The sequence below is a fragment of the Trichoplax adhaerens genome, genomic scaffold, assembly GCF_000150275.1.
Source record: "Trichoplax adhaerens TRIADscaffold_6 genomic scaffold, whole genome shotgun sequence".
Lineage (NCBI taxonomy): Eukaryota > Metazoa > Placozoa > Uniplacotomia > Trichoplacea > Trichoplacidae > Trichoplax > Trichoplax adhaerens.
In genome coordinates, this window is record NW_002060948.1 from 3948991 (window position 1) to 3966922 (window position 17932).

The 17932-nt window shown below is 34.2% G+C and overlaps 2 protein-coding genes across 2 annotated transcripts; one reads left to right on the plus strand and one right to left on the minus strand.

Moving 5' to 3' along the window:
- Positions 1–8469: 8469 nt before the first annotated feature.
- On the plus strand, positions 8470–10080 carry TRIADDRAFT_57548 (uncharacterized protein; the record flags this gene model as incomplete). Its single annotated transcript, XM_002113373.1, has 1 exon — positions 8470–10080. The coding sequence occupies one exon, from the start codon at positions 8470–8472 to the stop codon at positions 10078–10080; it is 1611 nt and encodes a 536-aa protein (XP_002113409.1).
- A 1907-nt stretch (positions 10081–11987) lies between these two features.
- Positions 11988–14177, minus strand: TRIADDRAFT_26627 (uncharacterized protein; the record flags this gene model as incomplete). Its single annotated transcript, XM_002113743.1, has 9 exons — positions 11988–12186; positions 12413–12484; positions 12588–12707; positions 12809–12852; positions 13004–13078; positions 13192–13279; positions 13604–13697; positions 13852–13958; positions 14065–14177. Coding segments are annotated over 9 exons (912 nt in total), but the record flags the coding sequence as incomplete, so codon positions are not given.
- Positions 14178–17932: the final 3755 nt, after the last annotated feature.

The following is a 17932-nucleotide window of genomic DNA, read 5'->3' on the forward strand; positions in this document are numbered from 1 at the left end:
GCTATCTCAGCTAGCACAAAAATCGGAAATCTATTTATTAGAAATAAGTACGATGGAATCTGATTGACAGGTACCTTACTTTTCCTTCGTAACTTTATTTACATTAGTCAATAAAATTGAAAGAATTCGAGACGACGGCTAAAATAAGATACAGACTAGGCTTTGCAATTGATATTTCCCATTAATTACAGTCTCAATAGCATCAGATTATCGAATTAATTATGTTTATTTAATGTTAGCGAATGTCCATCCAAGAGTTGCCTTTGAATAATGAGTGATCGTCGCTTTCATTTAAAAAATTTTCGTTTAGTTCTGATTAGAGTATTAATACTGCTAAGTGCAACCTAGACTATTTTTTCTTTTTATGAAATTTTTTGAAGTAAATGCTATGACTAATGTAACAAGAATTCCTTGCACTGCCTATTCTTGAAGATAAAAATGTTGCTTGCTTACTAATTATATACGCGTATAATGATATGGCAAAAGAATAAGCCAATACATTTCAGCATACAGTAGCTAAAAGTGCGGTTGCAGCTGCTATTTATGATAATTCTAAATAAATTCCTTCACTTGAAGTGGTGGTAATACTTATTTTTGTGAGCTTTAAAATTTTTATTTAGAGTCATTATTGGTATTTCTATACACGTATAAATTCTTGCTTATTGTCATAACTTTATCATCATAGAGTAATGTATACCGTAATTATCTTAGCGGTATTTACGAAATTAAATAGCTTTCATACATTACGGCCAATGGCCTAGAAAAAAATTTGAATAATTTGTCTAATGTTTTACAGTCGTTTCAGAAACTCTGTGCCCCTATGTGCCTCATTAACAAAAATCGATTGTAATCTAGAAGTTTAGTGGCAATTTTATTTGTATAACAGTTACTTCAGTAGTACTTTAACTAGATTTCAGCGTATGCAAGTTGATATCAGCTTTATGAAAGATATTGTCAGGAAATAACTAATTATTATTATATTTGATTGATGTACTAAGATTTCCCGCTATTGTATATGCTATGCATATCGAAAATGAGTTTAATTCTTACGAATATCATTTGATTTTCAACTGCTACTATTGACTACCAGTTCTTTCTTGAAATTCAGGTACTCAGTAACACCCATGTTTTCAATGTTGTACAATAGACTCCGCCAGTTTATGAAAATTTCTTAGAATACTAACTGAAACTGTCCTATACAAACTTAAGATATGAATACCATCTTAGTAACTTGAATGCTATCTTCAATTGGGCTTATTTTTGGCACAATTTTCAGCAAAATCTTAAATTATACATTATCTGTATAAATGATAGCCCAATCGCTCAATCTATAGCATAGTCTGATAGAAACTGCTGTAGAATTATTACTACTCATATCGAATGCCAGCAGAAATAAGTTTCAAGATAGAGAATATCTGTTTCATGCCATTACAACAAGATCACTACCGATAGAATCCCGTTTCGATTAGTTAAAACTCTATTTCTTCGCTATGCAGCGCTGGATGTGTTGGTATCTACCGTGTGGCAGGGAAATTAAATAGTATCTAATAACAATATTCTGAGTTTATTATGGGAAATTTAATTTTTGAGATATTTTTTTCACTCATTTGCTGGCTATTTGTTTCAAACCGTCGAAAGATAACCATGAATAACGGCAGAAATGGCAGCTATTTCTCGTCGAATGTTACGCTGAAGAAGTCAGTTAATTCATTTTTTTTGCAGTGTACGAGTATGCTGTCAATGCTATACTAAAGCAGTATTTATACATAAACATTCACTTAAGGGATGGTATCAATAGAATTCAGAGCCAGCTGAAAGTGGTATTATAGTAGATTTCATTCCTTTTAAACAGTTTTGTGCGTTGATCAGGTATTCATAAATGAATTAGCCCAATTATTCGTTAAATATTTAATATAGCACGTCATCGATCTGCAATACGTTTTATATTTATACACAAGACGTTTATTATACGTCATTGCCTCAATTGCTCGCACTAATGATGCGCGAGATATTTTATGTAAGGAAATGCTTTTTCACTTTTCTTACTTGAACTCTCAAGTGACTCAAATTGGAGTACACGAAAGATTTTTAAATTATCAGGAATATGCAAATTCTAGCTACAGACCTGAGTTAAATTGTAAAATATTCTTTTTTCAATTTCATTCACCTTCTAGATTTATACTTCAATTGCCCAGCCGCTCGATTTCAAAGTACACTTTTCGTATCCTACAAGAATGAGCAAGTAAACCCTGTGAAAAAAAAAAAATGCTTTCAATTCAGTGATTTGATTCGTCTAGCGTCAGTGAAGAGTTATTACTAAGTCAATATACACATACAAATAATTGCTAATTTTTGTCTTTAGCTGTAATCTTGCAATATTCTGCCTTTAGATTGGACTATACCGTTGTAATGGACGTATACAAGGAATAGGAATACTATACTGTCTTCATAGGGAAGAAGAAAAAAAAGAAAACGAACCGATTTTCAGCCAGTGAAATCAGTTAGTCAATTTGTGGGAGAAACTGCTACAGTCGAAGACTGACTTTTTAGGACGATTTTATGTGGGTACTTTTAGCTTTATGTTGGAAAGGTTCAGCTGTTGGATTGCAAAGTGAAATTCTATAATGCAAGGAAGCGTAAGCTAAAGTGGAAGGCAAATTTTTCTCTCTCACAATGCCATATAAAATATCAGTAGATCTGCCACGCAAGAATACTGTGAACAAAATGGAGTTATTTTCTCCCTTTAACTTAATGTAAGTCTATATAGAGAAAAGTGAATTCTATCCTACCGTCTAAGACTGCACTGCAGATATAGCACGACGGCCCAACCGCGTCAAGTACTCGAGCATCTGAGCCAAGCCAAGCCACATGTGCTCACTGGGGTATAAAAGCAGAAAATTGATACTGTACTGTACCGTACTCTATTACTTTTATTCGACACTGACGCAAATGAATCAATATTGAGAAGAAGATTATAGCTATGAAAAGTCAATACTTATGCTATTCAATTTGTCATTTGTAAAAGGAGAATATCAAACTTATGGTTCAATTCTTCCTTGATGACAATTCAAATTCATTGCTGTACTTGCAAGTGGAATAAGCAACAGTTTGATAGCAGCGTTTTTACTTCCGCATTGCATAGAATAGGCGCGCGCAATGGGTAAATTACATATTCACTGCAGTGAAAATGACCAAAAATAGCCCGCCAAATGTGAGATAATTTGGCCACAGCATGGAAAAGAGGAGGCCTCACATGGGCACGCTATACTTGTGCAATGGATACGATAGGCATTTTAAGCAAGTCTTGCAATATGGATTAGTTAGTGACATTAATTTCTGTTGTTGGTGTAGAAAAGCAGAGTACATTGATTGCAGTGTCAAGGTGTACGCGTAATATTATTATAATTATGCATTGCATGGTAGACCAGACCAAATCGAATGCAAAGGCTTGACAAGCTGTTGTAGCAGCCAATAAGGCTTTCATCCTGATCCTTGAATGTCGGTTTACTAGCTCTTACAATATTAATCGTCCCAGGTCTTAAAGAATGTATTTACTTCTCAGAGTAGATTAGTTCCTCTATTGTTAAATACAAGGGTAAACAGAAATAAGTTCTGACTCCATCTTAATTTTCCACTTAAGATGCTCATTTTGGTCAGCCATATGGATTTTGAGATGTTTATAAATCCTATAAAAGCTTGTGTACTGTACTATGGATATATGCATATTTTTTCATTATGGACGTCGATTTGACTTCTTGACTCTAAATCATGTTTGCTAATTAATGATAATCCAGACATACGTTTTTTATCGTTATTTGCTTGGATTATAATACAAACGTGTTCCTTTTCTAGGATTTTTTATATACCTTATGCAATTTTCTTTAATAATACATATATTAATATATAATTACTTGAAGACGCACTACTGTACTCGTTCAGAGGAATTCTTTGAAACTACTACTGAATCGGTACAATAATGTTGTACTCGTAGCAATCACTAATCCTACAAGTTTTGTAGTAACTAGCTTAGTTTGTATTCTTATTAAGCGATGATTACTGATTGTGGTAGAGAGAAATGAAAAACTCTGCATTATTTAAAATAAAAGATCAAGTGAAGTGTACTAAATAGCAATATGATACATTCTAATTTTGTAAATATAGTAAAATTTCTTGTAATCAAAGATTTCAAAGAATGTGGGTACGATGCTAAACAAAATATACACAAGTATTTGTAGAAGGTAACTTTATTTTGATGTTTACCATTACAGAAATGCCATATGATTTACGAGGAGTAATGATTAGGATTGACCTTAGTCTACAATGTTATCTTGAGCAATATTTTGAAATTAAAATATTTTTTGATTATTGCCCCATCTGTCAGCGCTTACATATTGGTTGTCATTATTTACCTTGGGCGATGTAGACAGAAATTTGATCGTCGCAATTTTCTTTTCTATCGTAGCATCTTGTATAATAGAGCGTACATACCCGTACGTACTACATAGAGTACAAGAAACTCTAACATTAAAAGTTCATATAGCATTGCTCAAGTGGTAAACTATGATTCGATTGAGTTGCAACATGGGCAACGTCCAAGGCTGTTATGAAAAGTTCATGAAACAGTTAGTATACATCCTCTCTAACAAATGTTATAACTCAATGCTGATGTCATAACCGATCGAAGTTAACTAGTAAAATCGCACTTATTATGCATTCATAAACTATCAATATTTTACTTAGATGTATTTTAATATGGTGCAGCTATAGCAAAAGCTACGTGTACTAGAATTTCAATCTCCATTCTTTCGCCTAAAATATAAAGAATCAAAAATTTTATGACATGATTGACTCATTTTCGGTCCTACCTCCATCTTGGTAGATTCTGTAAATTTATGCAATAGTAGGAACGTTTAAGAAATTAATTTTCCATAAATACGTAAAATGGAAATGATTTGAAGAATACTGCAGTATAACTGTCGAGACCGGTAACACCCATAACCATATAAATGTATCATGGTAAATCAGTCAAAAAGGTGATTGATATCAGCCACTCTGCAAATTGAATTGTAATAGTATTTACTGTTTACTTTCACAAAATAGCCATGTTAAGTACTGTACGTGTATAACCCATTGGGATGGAATTTTGAACGATTTTTGAGCATACTCGTATGCACAGTACTCGCTGCATCCATTTACAAATTTTGCTGTACTCGTATTTTACTAAATTAATTCTTTTACGTACAATATTGTCTAATATTTATAGTATATTCTATAGTAGTATCGATTTTTAGTTAATCATGTGCTAATGGTGCCTTCAAGAACTACTAAATTCGCCTCCCTATGCAAAAATGATTCTAAAACCTAATCACTACCCAATTTTTGGAAATGAGATCATTTTAGAGTAGGACAGGAAGATTTAGTAGCCTAAAATAATGCTAAGGGATAGTAGTAGTTGGTTGGTAGCAAAGTCTAACTATACAGTACAGTACAGTCGTTAGAAGAGAAAACTTATTATATGAGTTAAATACTAAATACTGGGATATACCGTTTTGTACTGACGAGCGGATAGAAGTCACGTACAAATGTACAGATACAAGCCAGTAGTGTAATACTAGTATTAGTCTTGACGGTCCAGAACTGTGCATTTGCATCTGTACAAAATTCTAGATCCAGCACTAGAGGAAATTAATTAATTGTACTGTACTTTTGTACTTATTATTTAATTTCCATATGATTTTTTATGTATACGAGTTCATGATGGAGAATTAAAGCAGCTTCACTGCTTTAGACCTAGCATTTTGACTACAGTAGTACTTAATATAAATAAAAGTTGGCTATTAATAATTTAGTAGGACGATACTGGACGTCATGGCATTTCCAGCAAGTTGTAATTCTTCTTTCTTTTATATTCTTTTCTCTTATTGCCCCATGGGTTACTACGAATTCAAATAGTTTTAAATCATCGCTGCAGGCAGTGTTAAATCCATGCCAAATCTGCATCGCTTCAAAATTCCAACACAGCCTCTCCTTCGGGTACAAAGTCTAACTCTAAACTAATTAAATAAATAAATCCATTTACGGTACAGTATTATACTGTACTGTAAATACGGTTCAACAAATTAAGCGAATGCTGGTATCAACATACACCTTTCTTGTCACTATTACAGTATATCGTGTATTTCTATAAAATCAAAAAGCATCCTCTATTTGTACGCCTCAATATCTCAAAGAAGATTACACCTTGACGTTGGTACGCAATGAATACCTTTTACAAGTTAAAATTGAAAAAAAACGCTGAAAGAGTAGAGTAAGTACGGTTCAACAAATTAAGCGAATGCCGGTATCAACATACCTTTCTTGTCACTATTACGTACCGTATATCGTGTATTTCTATAAAATTAAAAAGTATCCTACAGTATATTCGTACGCATCAATATCCCAAAGAAGATTATACCTTGACGTTGGTACGCAATCAATACCTTTTACTATTCTAAAGTTAAAATTGGAGGAAAACATTGAAAGAGTAGACTACGTAGGTGTTGAAGAGTTAGTTGATCGAGAACACTGCAGTACAGTAAGCTCTCAAAATTTTAATTTCAACATTTACCAGTCGTGGATCGTTTTAAGTGCTAACGTTAATAACCACAAAGGAGACAGGACAAGTACTTACATTGCATACAATATTGATTAACAGCGGGGAAAAAATAAGACAGTCTTTCTAATTTATTCCGCCTTTACAAGTGTACATTAGGACCTTTTGTATATACTGTATAGTGCAACTGCAAGCAAGTATAGTACACACTACCAGAGCAGTCTTAAGTGTAGTTTGCTGTGATGTAGCCGCGCGCATTACTTTTCAAAGTCAATAAAATGATTTTATGATTGTCTTGTTTCTTGATCACGTTATGATGGGCTTGGTCGAAAATTATGCGTCTTATTCTACTCTTTTTTAAAAGCTTATTCAATGTAAAATAAGTGGAATTTCCATCGAAACATAGCTACTGTTAAAAATATCATTTTGATTAGTTTAGGAAAAAAATAAATAACCGCATACGTCCGCCTTTCGCAATGCAATTTTTAAAATATCTATCGTTGAATTTTTCAAAGCAGGATACCGTACACAAACAGTATATAGCTGATACTCTGTAATGAACAGTATGCATTGTAAACAACGAGCAGTAGCACTTATTGTGTTTTTTTAAGAAAGCGATGAACTGATTGAAATAATAATCGTTGCCTTTATTATCGTGATCGTAAAAACCAGTAAGATGTTGATAAAGTAAATTAAATTTTAACAAACTTTTGTATAATACTTTTGTTTGCAAGTAAAAGCATTGTCCTATCAGCTGGCAACTCCTAAAGATCGTAATGATATTATTGGATCAACGATATTAGCCTAAAAGATTAGACGCGTAGATGTGTCTACGGTGACCAAGTCTACTTTAAAGTACTACCGGGTTATGACGAAATATTTCCCTTACAGACAAAGTACTACTTGACGGTTTAATCACGGACAAGGATTGGCAACTTCACTTTCATCGCTTTAGTAGCTTATTCGATGAAATATAAGGTACTCATTAATCTTGATGCAAAAATTGGGGTCAAAGTTATCTATAGTAAAATCAGTTATAAATTAATGACTGGCCTTTCGGGCGAAGTACTGTACAATTATTTCACGTGGAATCGATAAAGCGGATTGGAATCGTAATCAGGTTAGTTACGTATGAAATATATATTTTAACTTCGATCTTAATTAAGTTGAAAATGGTCAAGTTTTACTATTATTATGAATCCAAACCACAGAAAGAGAATATGCCCAACACTTTCATGTGTATATATATATCTTGTTGAGATAACGTTGTTCGTTGGATAGTCATTCTATTTAATTTTTGTTTCCAGACACAAAAGATTTACTGGAACAAAGATTTTCAGTAGATTCGTTTTCGAAATAGTATTCAAAACATCCGTTCTCGCTCAACTGAATTAAGTGAATACGAGCTATTGTACATTACAATAGAGATCCAGTTTTGCCTTTTTTAAATGACGCTTTAATAATAATTTGGATCTTGTCCTTGACGTAGTTTATTCTATTGAATAATTGCGCTATACTGTAGTTTTCATTCTCCATAGTTATAATAAAATTGGTACTTTACCTAGGCCAAGCTATGCTTTCATATACTGTAAATTGAGATCCTTCTCGATTGACAATTCATACGTACCTATTTTTATTTTGTATCTGACACGATCAGGTTACAGCACGTTCTGTTCATTTGATATCCAATCGAAGATTTGTTCTGTACACTATTTGATCAACTTGTCTTGTCCAGCGTGATCTCCTTAATCTAAGGGATTTTTTTGTTTCAACTCCCAAAATTGGTGCTGAACTGTGCGGTGAAGATTAAAAGATAGTATAAACGTGTAAGTGCTAAAAAGCTACCCTATCATCCATTCCTCTTGTTCTGATGAACGATGGCTCTACTAGAACCTATTTCGGCTGGCTCGCAACACCATGCTGATATTAATAAAGCCTATTTAACCGACGATAGCGGATTAGAGAAACCATCACTACTAGATATTATCGTTACACCACCGAATGAAGACGACAGTAGAGGCAATGTGAATACTGTGACGAAAAATTCGCTGAGGAAATCCGCTTTAATATCATCACCTTCTATCGAGTTCACTATTGGAGATAGTCCACCTAATATCGATGGTTATTTAGGTGTACCATCCTATGAATACGATGGAGTATCATCGAGTGACTACGATGATCCAGTGGATGAAACATCCAACGTTTCAAGACGATTTCGAAGTAGATCGTATAGTTTTAGTGCTAGAGGCATCGACGACGACGACCCTGGTCATAAATGGAATTACATGAGAGAACGCGCAAGGGATAAATTGCATCCATCAAGAAGTACACAAGAGCTGGATAAAACGTTGCAACCGCCACTGCGCAGGTGTAGATCGAAATCTGTCTTTGGCAGTATAAGTAATAATGTTACCTTCACGCTGCCTTATAATGTGCGAAAGCGATTAAGCTTTAGCGAGCTAACGCGAGAAAGGAGTGATAAAACTCGACTAGGCAGTGGTTATCAATCTCATTATTTCAAAGGCATGGAGCAAAGTGGCTACGACTTGGTTGTACCCGTCATTGATCCCGTCAAGAAAGGTAAATTAAAAATTCGCTCCAATTCGGCTATTGTGATGACTGCATACGATAAAAAGTTGATTACTATGGCACAAGAAAGAGCCCGAGGCAACAGTTTCAGAAAATCCAACGGTAATAATCAGCAAAGTAATAATAGAAGCGATATCAACTCATCAGAAACAACTACAATCAATAATCAAGCGCCAACTTCACGTGCTACTGACATGGAAGTTGCTACAAAGTCAAAGATCAATAACAACAATAATAAGCTTTATCAAAATCAATCCAATGATGTGGACGTAAAGCCGACAGCATCATTTAAAGTGATACAACCGCTGAGTAATAATACTGCTAATGGTCAATCATCAATCATTGATTCTTCAATGGAGCGACCACATACACCTACATCTGCCTTTCGAAGTTATCGTCTTCGTGGATCAACATATACATCGCTATCGCAAGATCTTCCTGACGACAAAAGTGAAGACGGCAATAATAGCAATAACAGCAATAATAGCAATAATAGCAATAATAGCTCTATCATTGAAGAAAGTAAAGCTAACAGTTACCGCTCAGATAAAAACGATGCCATTAAAGTCAGAATGGATCGCAGCCGTGACAATTCCTTCGATGGATTGCCCATTGATCATCATGAAAAGTCCAACGTCGATGCAAACTTTTCACCACGATCGCCTAATCGTTATTCTAATGGTAAATTATTACCTGCTTCCAGTGAAGTAATGACCAATGGAAGCCAAACAAATGGCGATCAGCGAAACACTCAAACTGATATGGTATTAAGTTCTAGTCAGGAATCATTTTCCAATGAGTCATTTCACTTTCAAGTGAGGCAACAATTAAAAGAAATTACCACTAATTTAACTAGCTCTGTTTTAATTCAATATGTGCCAAATCCGTACGACATGTAAATTAGAGCCATCAATATTCTTAAATAGATTGGAATGGGTACTGTAATTGGCGTTGAAAAAAAAAAAAACACCAACGTAAACACAAAACCAACAAAACATTTCTATCGGAAAATGGCTCATTACGCTGATCTTTTGATAAATTTACTAAAAAATAATATTCTTACACTGCTATATTGACTCCAATTAAATTCGATTGAATGTTGAATCGTTGATCCGTTTTATTTACGGCACTTATGCCGATTTTGTTTTTACTGTCAAGTCCACGGGATGCTGTCACGCCTGTCATTAACGTAATAATGTACTGTATGTATTGTATAATATAAAAAAGCAGCAAAAATACGATAATTTAAATTCGGTAAAAAGAAAAAAATGATGATATCCTCAGTCAGAGTTAAAAAAATTTATAATGGACCTACTGCACTAGACATTCTTAGTTTACTTATCGAATGTATTTGTTTAATACAACATTTTTCTGGATTGTGCAGTAGTCTTTGCGCTATTTTTGTTGCCGACGCTAAGTCAACAAGACTCCTTGTCGATGTTTTCGTGTCTATTAAGTTATCATTTTGGGGGGGGGGGAAATCATATTTGCCGTTTCAAAATTATCTCGGTAACCTGACGGTCTAAATAATATCCGGTACTTCCGATTTATATTTAATCCAGTTATTACATAATTACTTATAGAATCGTTATATAGTATTTTTCTTTTTTTGAGATGGATTCTGTCGTATTATCCATAAACACCGTATATATACATTGTACACTGTACAGTACTACAGTAGCATAACAATACATCGGTTTGGGCTTACATTATAAAACTCTGTATTAAAAAATTAAAATTATAAATTGCTGCACTATGCCATACTCACTACATCTCCATTGGATTAATTATTACATAATCTAATTATTTTAGCCGGTTTATCATGTTCTTATTATATTGTCTATAACTACAGTACATACAGTTTATGTTGGTGTAGATATAGTCCGTCTTAAGCTGATCTACAACTGATTTTAAATCACTCATTACACACACCTACTAAATACGGCAATGATCTACGTTATGCGGAGTTTTTCTTTTTTCCTGTCCTATCATTTTAATAATTCATTATCTTTATGGTTTCGTTACTTGTACCCATCTATACGGTATGCTGTTAAAATTTTGGTATAAACCAACTTGTAAGAGGAGCTGCTTTTATGGAAAATTATATTGCGTACAGCAATACTATTATTACAGATGTAACCGATTTTTGGTAATTTTTACCGTGTTGCAGAATGCATAACTTACAGACAAATTATCTTTAAAGCATAATAAAAATTTAACTGCTCGACAGGTTTTACAAAGAAATTTTGGTTATCACTTTTTGTTAATCTATCTTTATTACTATCAGAAGAATCAGACATTGCTTTAATCGCTTTAGATAGAATAAGCGATTGGCTTCGTTCCTTGTATTGAAAGTGAAAAGAAAAAATCACTTATCAAGAACTACAGATCAATTTTTCAGGATATAAAGTAAACATAGGCTGCACGTTAGCCTATTAGGCTTAATTCAATGTCATCGATCCGAAAACTGATACCATTTGTTATTCTATATACATACATTGAAATCTAGAGGTTTATGCTGATAATTTTTTTTCATTGGTCACAGTTACATTATAGGAAGCACTGTTTTATGTAGAATTGATATCAAACAAGTCTCTAAAATGAATAAAGTGTACTACTAACAGTAGCGTTACTACAGCATAGTATATGAGTACATTAAAATCTCTCCTTGTAAGTACAAAAATCTTAAATAAAGAATTTGATTACATTATGCATTATACTCGTATATTGAAGTCATTCTAACTGTTATAAATTATATTTTGATTGTATGTACGCATTTTTTATTTCATCTCTACCCTGTCTTTACTCATAAATCTTCGTGTTCAATCATTATTAGCATAACTGTTACGTTATCGCCACTTTGTTTACGAACAGCTTCCTTTGCAAGTTGGCGGCAAACAGCCGCATGACGCCGAACGACTATTGACTTCTGGCTCATTTGTTTCGTTTGTTCATCATCTAATATACAAAAATGTAGTATAATTACGTTTATGTGAGAATTTCGCCTTCAGAATACTTAATTCTCTACCATTGTTTGGAATTCCAAAATGTTCATCCTGAAAGAATATAATAGCAAACCATGCAATGAAATATTACCGGAAGCCATAAAGGAAGAGAAATAAAAAACTTATAATAATTATAAAAGGGAAAATATATTAAGAGATTAAGTTTAAATCGGACAGTAGTATCAGAGTATGTGTCTAAAAGGCGAATAAATTTACCTGCAATAACGAATCAACGTAGGATATCGCTTCATCAACACCAAATGACTTCCACAGTCCATCGCAAGCAATAACAACGAATCTAGTGTTAAATTATGGTCATAAAAAGTGGTGGTGTTATGGATTACCAAAAAAGCTATATTTAACATCACAATGAAAGCATAAGACAACGAATTAGTCAATACTTGTCATTCTTTGTTAGCGTGCAGCGTTTAACGTCGGGGATGCATGAAACTCCGCAATGTTTGAAGCGGCCATCGCCAATTGATCGAGCTACTTCTAAGATACCCATTACTCTGCCATCTCTAGAGTACATATCAGAACAAACCAATTCGTTGAAGCATAATGTAAAGTTGATTCCTGTAAATTATATTATATCAAACTGAACGTAAATAATATTATATACTTTACAAAACCACCACATTTTTGTATTCTCATCCGTTCCTCGTACTAATTATGATAAATAAGATTACATGCAGCTTATTAGTATTTATATTCCTCTTCTATAGTAAATTAAAATAAAAAAAAATTCAATCGAAATAACAAATATTATCTAAAGCGTTTCTGTAAAAGAATTGCAATGACATTCCTATTTACGTACATCTGTTGGCGTTTGATCTTTAGTTAATCTTAACGCTGTTACTTTTCCATCGTCTGTATATCTACACAATACGGCCTATGAAAAAAATATACGTTCATGAACAAGAATCATTGCTGATTGAGTATGACCCATCTCTTTTGATCTCAAATTGAATGATTTTCGTAGGAAAAGGTGTTTACAATACTTACTTTACTATCACCAAGATTTGCAATATATAGCACATTATCGACCACTAATACAGTGCTAGCTGTAGATCCATCTTTCCATGTTGGTGTACTAAAGTAAATGTTAAAAGCGAAGCTCGCTTAAGTATATTGAAAGAACATTATGCAATCGCAATTCTTGACTAAATGGCTATTTCGATCGTAGCAATGTTTGTGTGCGTATTTGAAAGAAAACCATTCACTTTACAAGTAGCAATCGTTACTTAGTTTTAACGTTATCTTAAGCGTTTATTCATGGTCATTTAATACATCTAAGCAAATTATGTATAGTATTGTGTTAATATACTGTAAGATTCATTTAGCTATAGTATCATTCTATCCTTAACTATTCATAGTAGTGTATACCACATTAGAACTAATACTATCAGTTGCTTACGCAGCTGAGGCCAGTTGTAAGAATGCATCATCAGTTTTTTTAAATGCATCAGTCAGGCACATTTTAATCTCTCTATCCTTGTTTGCCACTTTTCCTGCAAGCAGGGTATAAAAATACTTAGCTAGGTAGTTCATGTTTAGGTATTATCTTTTTGCGTGATTATTAAAACATCACCCACACAATGCGTAATGCGATTAGTGTGCAACAGTGATGGTATTTTGTGTAGTCAAGATATGAAATCGAATTACCTTTTGGATACATTTGTACGATCAATTTATGTAAATTTTCCGCAGCATATTGTGATGCTCTTTTTCCTGCATGACCATCGAATATTCCATAGAATCCTAATTTATCTCTGGATGAAAGGACAGGTTGAGTTAACTTTAACCTCCTTAAAGTCGGTCTACGAGAGATTTTATTAAATACTGTATAAAGTTAAATCAACGAAGTAATTGTATTACGCATTTTTAGGCTTTTCATCGAAGCAACCGGTGAGATCATCTTGGATGTAATATGCATCCTGCATTTCATCCCTTTCTCCTTGCATTTCACCGATATAGCCAGTTAATGAATAAGTAGTTGTACCGACTGTATTTATCGAAAATAGAACCGTTACGTATTTAATATAAGGGGTTTCTTTTCAATTATTGATAATAAATCAGTAAAGTGCAAAAAATGTGTAGGAGAGAAGTGCTGAATAGTAATTTAATTCCTTCGTTATTAAAACAGATCTTACCACTGGCTTGACGTTTGCAATTTACAACATCATTGTCATTTTCTAACTTTCTCTTTGCGGTGTTACTATTCGTATCGCTTTGATCGGTTGTCGTTTGATTGTTGGATGATTTAGTAGAATGAGTTTCCTGCTGCTGATCACTAGTAGTACCTAGGCATGAAAATTTGATATTGCAGTCAAACAGAATGACAATAATTGTCATGATAGTTTATTCAGTTATCGCAAGTCAACCATGAAGGATAGAAATAGAGCGTACCTTAATTTTAGAAGTACAGTAAACTTAACTTTGAACTAAACTAGCAATACATTCATTGAGCATTTGGTCCATTTTGCTGTTTTACTTGACAAGAAGTTTTTCTAACACCGTACAGTATCTGAGAATTTCTTTATCATCTACTAGTATATTATAAAGGATAACAGGCTAGAGTATCCATTTTAGTCTAGTATGAATGAGTGTTGTGCGTAGCAGTTAGGTTTAACTACAAAGTCTGACTTAATTACTGTATCAATTAAGCAAAGAGTAAATGTACATCAATCTACAGTATTCGAAGTGGTAGAGTAGTATTGAATCCATGGCAGGCATTTTCTGTATAGCTGTTGTGTATGCAGTGTCCGCGTGAATGATAACTACTCATTGATGGTGTGACTTTAATTTGTCTACCATACAAGAGGACTATGCATGTAGACTAGCATGTACAACTGTCCACAATACTGTACTCGCATATATATAACTATGTTGTGAAGACAGTAACAAACTTTGTAGAAATGTGCATCTTAGTTAGTGCAGTGTTGGATTATAATTCATGACAATGGATTATCATTCTATCACATCTATATTATAGATAGTAATAGCCTCTTACTCTAGACTCAATAGACTACATATTGATTACTGTGACATGCATTATGTCTAGTAAGGAAATAAGAAAAGACTCTCCACTATTGAGTCCGATTCTTACATGATTTCGGTGCAGGCAGATCACCAAAGAGATCCATGGTTGATGAGAGCTTCTGCAATCGCTTTTCTCTTGCTGCACTTTTCTACACTCTAATGGCAAAGGAAGCAAAGCGTTTCCAATGACTCTGCTATCTAGCCGCAGGCCTACAGTGCACTGAGTGTCTCTTACAATACATTGTAGTGTACTATACAGTACAGTACTGTAAAAAGTCTTTTTTTTACATTTTATTATACTGTAACTGTACAGTATCTCTACTGTATAGTATGATATACAGTACAATCAAATCAAATCAAATGATACCAAATTTGTCTAATAAGGACTTGAAATTCTAATTTTAAGTCATTTCAAACAGTGGGAAAGACTTATGAGACACCTGTGTACGTCCAGTCCAGTCCAGTAGGGTCAGTTCTATTCACTGTACTGGATACTGTATTGTTCAACTAGCTTTTGGCCATGACAGTATAGAGAAAGTCAGACTGACAGACGCGCTGGCGACTTATCTCTACAGTATGATAGACGCTACCGGTTATAAGTTTGGAAATTTGTACACGATCATCGAATGCGAACTACGACATAACGTCTTCTCATTTTATGCCAGTTCATACCTGTAGTGATGTGCCCATATTTGATGATACAGATAGCTATATTTGATCGAATGAAACTGAATGGAGCTTGTGAGATGATCAGATTTCTAGAGTGCGATTTCCTACTGCACTGTACTGTACTGTACCGTACGTCTAGTCCAGTCCGGTACAGTATGTTCTATGGTACTCTATAGTACAGTACTGTACAGTACTGTACTGTAATGTTCAACTAGCTTTTGGCCATGACCGTATCGAGAAAGCCAGACTGACAGACGCTACGAGTAGGACAGTAAGCTGTATGCGACTTATCTCTACAGTATGATAGACGCTACCGGTTATAAGTTTGGAAGTTTGTACACAATCATCGAATGCGAACTACGACATAACGTCTTCTCATTTTATGCCAGTTCATACCTGTAGTGATGTGCCCATATTTGATGATACAGATAGCTATATTTGATCGAATGAAACTGAATGGAGCTTGAGAGATGATCAGATTTCTAGAGTGCGATTTCCTACTGCACTGTACTGTACTCAAGTCCGGTACAGTATGTTCTACGGTACTCTACAGTACTGTACTGTACTGTACTGTTCAACTAGCTTTTGGCCATGACCGTATCGAGAAAGCCAGACTGACAGACGCGACCAGTAAACAGTAAGTTGTATGCCGACTTGTCTAGTCTCAGTCATTATTGGAAATATGACCGTGGTACTGTGCTGGATACTGTACACTATTCCACACTTAATACACATGATTCTATCGGCAGTCCCCTGCTGAACAAACACTCTTGACTGACTGCAATCATGTCGTATTGACGATTCTTCCTTTCCCAAAGCATTTATTGAATCCAAAGATCGACTAAGCAGAAATAGTTGGATATGAATCATTGCCGGTTATTGGCAATCTTTGTATCGTTTTTTTTTCTCTTTTTAATTCAATGTTTCATTGTGATAGCATCGCCCAATCCTTACCAAGTCTTACAGGTCCATCGAGATGCCAGTCAATCGGAAATTCGTCGTGCCTTTAAAAAATTAGCACTGCAATGGTAAGTTTTCCTTTTGTACTGTATATTGCGTTGGATGGATCCTTTTGACTTGATATGATTCATTCTATCTTTATACTTGATAACGATCCAATCTGTTACTTAGACTAGCTATCATCCATTAGCTTTACCATCATTCTACTGTATATCCTATTTGAAATAGCATTTTGAATGCAGCTTGTCTCATGTGGATGCTACCTTGACTATCCTCCAATGCAATATGACATACACTATAGGACACTATAGTGCAGCATAGTATCATACAGTTGATTCTTATTGAAATCGAAAGGACTACATTGCAGCCTACTCTACGGGCTTAAACTAGCTTGCATCACTCTTGACAAGTTTTTCAATCCATTTATTACATCATCGATAACATAGGAAACAAAATGGAATCCAGTAGACTCTGCAGGGGAATATCAAAAGTTAGATGAACATCACCTTCCTTTTCACCGCGAAAATTGTTATAGAAAGTATATACAGTATAAAGTATGGAAACGATCCCACAATTTCCATCAATGCAAGTCATTGATAGACGAGTATAGTGCGATGGCAGGAATTGATTATAATTAATATCTGTCATTATTGTCTTTCAATATTTCTTTTGCAATCATCATCAGCGCTACTTCAGGTCCGAATAATTGTAGCATGGTAGACTAGTAAAACGTGGATTACAAACTTGACCGGTTTGAAAGAATCAAAGTATTCTACTTTATTTATCCATGATCATGCTGTCTATCATGAATCTAATACATACCGCTCTATTCGTCCAATATTAGAAAAATTGGGATAGATGACGGTATACCTGTGCTGTATGCGTCGATTAAAATGAATTTATAAGTTGAAGGATAGATCGCACCAATGACTCACTGTTATCAACTAGTTTGCATGTTGTCCAATCCAGTCATGAATGCCATTCTACGCAGCATTGTATATTGAATCATCTAGCGAGTAAATCAAGATCGATAATATTTATAAATCACGATATCGATTTATCTTCATTGTTACAT